Below are 6,000 nucleotides of genomic sequence, written 5' to 3'. Positions count from 1 at the left end.
ATTATTAATATTTTCGCCTTTGCTCCCACAGTCTGGGTTACTGAATGTGAAACCTGCAGGTCACAAGGGGGTGCCGGTGCATGAGCAGCATAGATACCTCATGGGGATGAAGTTCGTCATCATCATGATCATCATCAAGATCATCATCATGATCGTCATCATGATCGTCATCACCATTGCTGCCAAAAGAGCTAAAGGGAAAGGGTTCGGTTAACTTTGGGCGGTTTTGCTATTGCTTTCCCAGCAGTCAGTTTGGGTTCATGCAAATGAATTTGCAATTTATTCAGAATGCCGGCGATAGCTCACCTCTTCGCAAATGACACATTGGGGGATCTTTAACATCCGCATAGATAGAGCCAGTGCCGGAAGGTGTGTCCTCCGGTTTGGCGTCCATCCGAGGGACGGCACACACATTGATGAATCACCCTACCTGCGAAACACCGGGATGACAGTTTTTATAGCTCGGTCGGGATTCCAACCAAGGCGAGACAACTCACGGGTGAAGCTCTTAGTCTTGGCCATCCTGCCAGAAGATCGTTCGTGGTCCAGTGGGCGCCAAACGAAGCGCCGGCTCCAAAGACAAATCCCTCACGGCGATGGTACCGGGTCGGGACCTGCAGCAGGGTCGGGACCTGCAGCAGGGTCGGGAACTGCAGCAGGGTCGGAACTGCAGCAGGGTCGGAACCTGCAGCAGGGTCGGGAACTACAGCAGGGTCGGGAACTACAGCAGGGTCGGGAACTACAGCAGGGTCGGGAACTACAGCAGGGTCGGGAACTGCAGCAGGGTCGGGAACTGCAGCAGGGTCGGGAACTACAGCAGGGTCGGAACTACAGCAGGGTCGGAACTGCAGCAGGGTCGGGAACTGCAGCAGGGTCGGGAACTACAGCAGGGTCGGGAACTACAGCAGGGTCGGGAACTACAGCAGGGTCGGGAACTACAGCAGGGTCGGAACTACAGCAGGGTCGGAACTGCAGCAGGGTCGGGAACTACAGCAGGGTCGGGAACTACAGCAGGGTCGGAACCTACAGCAGGGTCGGGAACTGCAGCAGGGTCGGGAACTACAGCAGGGTCGGGAACTGCAGCAGGGTCGGGAACTGCAGCAGGGTCGGGAACTACAGCAGGGTCGGGAACTGCAGCAGGGTCGGGAACTGCAGCAGGGTCGGAACTACAGCAGGGTCGGAACTACAGCAGGGTCGGGACCTGCGGCAGGGTCAGAACTGCAGCAGGGTCGGAACTGCAGCAGGGTCGGGAACTACAGCAGGGTCGGGAACTACAGCAGGGTCGGAACCTACAGCAGGGTCGGGAACTGCAGCAGGGTCGGGAACTACAGCAGGGTCGGGAACTGCAGCAGGGTCGGGAACTGCAGCAGGGTCTGAACTACAGCAGGGTCGGAACTACAGCAGGGTCGGGACCTGCGGCAGGGTCAGAACTACAGCAGGGTCGGAACTGCAGCAGGGTCGGGAACTACAGCAGGGTCGGGAACTACAGCAGGGTCGGAACCTACAGCAGGGTCGGGAACTGCAGCAGGGTCGGGAACTACAGCAGGGTCGGGAACTGCAGCAGGGCCGGGAACTGCAGCAGGGTCGGAACTACAGCAGGGTCGGAACTACAGCAGGGTCGGGACCTGCAGCAGGGTCAGAACTGCAGCAGGGTCGGAACTGCAGCAGGGTCGGGAACTACAGCAGGGTCGGGAACTACAGCAGGGTCGGGAACTGCAGCAGGGTCGGGAACTGCAGCAGGGTCGGAACTACAGCAGGGTCGGAACTACAGCAGGGTCGGGACCTGCAGCAGGGTCAGAACTGCAGCAGGGTCGGAACTGCAGCAGGGTCGGGAACTACAGCAGGGTCGGGAACTACAGCAGGGTCGGAACCTACAGCAGGGTCGGAACTACAGCAGGGTCGGGACCTGCAGCAGGGTCAGAACTGCAGCAGGGTCGGAACCTACAGCAGGATCGGGAACTACAGCAGGGTCGGGACCTGCAGCAGGGTCAGAACTGCAGCAGGGTCGGGACCTGCAGCAGGGTCAGAACTACAGCAGGGTCGGAACCTACAGCAGGATCGGGAACTACAGCAGGGTCGGGACCTGCAGCAGGGTCGGGACCTGCAGCAGGGTCAGAACTGCAGCAGGGTCGGAACTACAGCTGAGTCGGAACTGCAGCAAGATCGGAACTACAGCAGGGTCGGAACTGCAGCAGGGTCGGGACCTGCTGCTGGGTCGACGTGACGGGGCTCTCCGAGTGCACAGCGGCAGCACCTCAGCCGTGACGTCAGCACCTCAGCCGTGACGTCATCAATGCCGAAAGTTGAACTCAAGTCCCCGACGGCAAGTTCGACGACGACGACATTCATCCCTTTTTAATAACCAATCGGCACGGCGCACGGACCGGGCACGGCGCCAACATTCCCACAAGTCTCCATCACTGCCGTGTCGACCGAGAGTTTGCGTAAACAATTAAAACTAGTCAGAAATTAATTTAATAACTTTACTCTCTGCTTCATTCTGAGTTTCTTCTCTCGTTTCGTGTGCGCAGTTCTCACCGAGACACCACAGAGAGAGAGAGAGAGAGAGGAGTCGATGCGCTGATGGAAGAATAAATATTTCGCGAAATAAGCGAGGCCTTGTTTGTGAGATAACGTCATGTGGCTCGCAGCATCCCAACTATGCGGCCGGACCGTACCATTCGCGCAGCCGAGGGGTGCGATCGCTACTTTTAATATTGCACTTCTACCGTAAAACACTTCGCTGGAGCGTACCACGTGCGAACGGGATTAGCGACGTATGCGGAGAAATTATTTGTATGAAAAAGAAAAAAATAAATAAAAAACCGGCTTAATTACTCATCGTTGAAGTTATCCTCCCCGACGACAGCACCTCCGCGTCCGCTCGCATCCCCTGTCTGCGTAATGGTTGACGCCCGAGGGGGCGGGGCATCCTCCCCCGGTGGGTTCCTCCTTTCTACTTGCATTCGTTGAGTCGCCGCGCAATTAAAAAGTTGTTCCAACTGTTGCTGTCGAGTTCTCGTCTCCACGGCTGCACGGACAGGGATAAAGATTACCTCAGGGAGGCGATCGCTCGGGTCCACCTTACGGCGGGCGGCTCGACGAGACGAGCGCATCGGGGGATTCCGCCGAGTTCGCCGCGCGCGTTCCTTTTCCCGCGGGATTGCCGTCGGGATTCGCGCTCCCGACACCCGAGGAGTGACGTTCGTCCCGAGACGTGCCTGGGAGCCGGATTTCTGTTTTTTTTTTTTCTTCAGCAGGGGATATGATTTTCCCCCACGGAACCTCGCGCACGCCCTCTCTCAAACAGGTGAGCATCTCCTGGGCGGTGATCCCGGCATTCCTGCGCTTTATCCCTGCGCAAAGGACGCAGTGGGAGAGCCCTCTCCGGGACTCCTTCGACCACTTGATGTTGACGTGTTAAGAGTTTATACAAACTCCTGTTGTCATCATTCATATGCAGCTGATAACATTATTTATTTTACATACCTGTCACATTTTCTAGTAGTAGTAGTAGTAGTAGTAGTAGTAGTAGTAGTAGTAGTAGTAGTAGTAGTAGTAGTAGTTGTAGTAGTGAATCTCACCTTGTGGGTTCAGCCAGGGAAAAAAATGTTTTGACCCAAGTCTCTCACGAACCGGCTGGCCAGGCTTGACGTTAGACCGGAGCTGATTTTGTCAGGAATTTGGAATTTGTTCCAAGGGGTCACAGCGACAGCTCGCCCAATCATCATCACAGCCACCACATCTGGATCTTTAACGTCCACCGACTAATAGTGGCAGACAGGACACCCGGCTTTAAAGGGCAATCCGATGCTACGTCTCGCCCGCGAAGAAGCACCAACCACACAGTTTATACTGTAGTTGGGTAGGAATTCGAACCCAAGCTGGACGTCACATAGCCGGACACACCATCTTGTCGGACACGTCCGGAAAGTTTCAGAAACGTCACGTATTTGTGAACATCTAGTTGGGGGGAAAAAAATGAAAATAAATAAATAATTCTTTCTCTGTCAAATAATATTGCATACCTTCCCTGAACAACAAAACATTGTTTCAATTATTCGCACAAACTTTTCTCTGATCTTCAATGTTGCTGGTTGATGTGAGTCACCCGATGCCTTCAAGCCACCTCGTCGACGTGCGGACAGAAGTGCTGCCAATGAAGCCCCCTCGAGGTCGTACGACCTCTTTTTATTTGCGGACAGGGTGTCCTCTTCAGTCGAAACTCACGTATTCTTTCAATTAAACAGTTAACCACACTGCACTAAGCCATGTAGTTTGTAGTGCAGCCCCCCCCCCGGCATTCGACATCCAATTTTTGTGTGTACTGGAATTTCATGGAATTGGCTCGATTTACATTCCCATTTGGCATGGGGCTACATTGACTCAGGTTCCTGTTAACCCCCACCGACTCCCCCCCCACAACTTCTTCGGACCACCAACGAACAATGGAGTTGCTGATGGGTTGGGGCCAAGATTGGAAGGTAATAAGCCCAAATTACTTTGATTAAACCCACCGGTAACTGCTCGGTGTATTATAATTTGAGAGTTAACCTCCATGGGGCATCTTCACAGCTCGACCCGACTGTTTGAAATGGGATTCGCTCGGTGCCTTTGCAAATTTGACCCTGATTTTGTTTTGTTTGTTTTTTTTTCAGTTCAAAATGCTTCAAAACATCACAACTCTTGGTTACGGAGACCTAATTAATGTAATTTTGACACTTTCACATTTCTTCGTTTTATTTATATTTCTCTGCTTTATGCAACAAAAAGAATTTAAGAAACGGTCTTGGAGGTCTTAATTATTGGAACGTCCGCTCTGAGTCTGGGAAGTCGGTGGTTCAAAGTCTTACCAAAAGCTTTATAAATGGCACATGCTGCCTCCTTGCTTGACATTTGGAATTTAACAAGGATGGAGCAATCATAGGTTGGCAACCATTGCACAGGCTTGATGGGCCGAATAGCCTCCTCCTGTGCGTCGACGTTCCTTGTAAAAGGAACTTGTTCATTTTCAGAAGTTGATGTTAGTTCGAGAAGGTAGAGGAGGAGCACATGTTGCATATGTCTGCTCCAAGTCTTGGTAGTTTGGTCTGGTCTTAAATAGATACGACCCGGTTGCTAATGCAAGTAACTGGAGACATAATAAACAGAGCCATTGACGGGAGAACGTCATACGTCAGGAAGATTCACAGCACACTGCTGGCATCTGCCCTGTTTGCACACGGCAGCAAAATATGTACAATTGTTCCGCAGTGCCCACATTCTCAAGATTTACTGTGACACTGAGAAGGAAATCAAATTGTCTCTCCCATATCCAGAAAAGAACGAGTACCTTTTCCCTAGTGCTACGTCTGTGCACCATGATTTGGAGTAAAAGTTTGTTTCTGTCAATGGTGTTAAATTCAGCTCACATGTCAAGGAGATGATGCATCTCTAAGTATTCTGGGAAATGTAAAGCTTGTTACAGTAGATAAGACACTCAGCTTTAAGATGTCTGCACCCCTTCCCCCCCACCACAAAATCATTTTTTTATTTTAAATATATATGGATATATACTGGCGGGATGACCTTGAAGTACAAAACCTGACCCAACTATAAACTTCCATCCTGGTGTGCCACAGGCAGGGTGGGTGATTCATCATTTTGTGTGCCGTCCCTCGGATGGACGTTAAACTGGGCATCCTGTCTGTTAGCATTCATTGGTGGACGTTAAAGATCCCACGGTGTCCTTCACGAAGAGTAGGCGAGCTATTGCCGGCACCATGAACAGATTCTAAATCCCTGCCCTAATTCGTTGACATCAGTTATGGCCAGCTGGTTCATGAAAGACTTGGGCCTAAAATTTCTACCGGGCAACCCCACAAGAACGTGGGAATAATTGTTGCCATTAACGAACAAGAAGAATAAATAATAAATATATATGTCAATATATACCTTCTCCTCTGTTGTCATGCCCACTCCTCTCCATCCCCACCCCCACCCTCACCACCTAGTGGATTT

At 51.8% G+C, this 6,000-nt stretch overlaps 1 protein-coding gene across 1 annotated transcript in view; it reads left to right on the top strand.

Annotated features, from left to right (window-relative positions):
• Nucleotides 1-2,944: 2,944 nt before the first annotated feature.
• LOC147032907 (RNA-binding motif, single-stranded-interacting protein 3-like) overlaps nt 2,945-6,000 on the top strand; it is a 192,516-nt gene continuing 189,460 nt past the window's right edge. Inside the window, exon 1 of the mRNA XM_085870933.1 lies at nt 2,945-3,310. Coding sequence (XP_085727059.1) covers nt 3,266-3,310 — 45 coding nt within the window. The 5' untranslated portion in view covers nt 2,945-3,265. The remainder of the gene's footprint in view (nt 3,311-6,000) is intronic.

The sequence above is a fragment of the Eptatretus burgeri genome, chromosome 2 (assembly GCF_056783735.1).
Source record: "Eptatretus burgeri isolate ZD-2024b chromosome 2, Ebu_testis_v1, whole genome shotgun sequence".
In the NCBI taxonomy this organism is placed as follows: Eukaryota; Metazoa; Chordata; class Myxini; order Myxiniformes; family Myxinidae; genus Eptatretus; species Eptatretus burgeri.
This window is presented reverse-complemented; position numbering and strand designations above follow the sequence as displayed.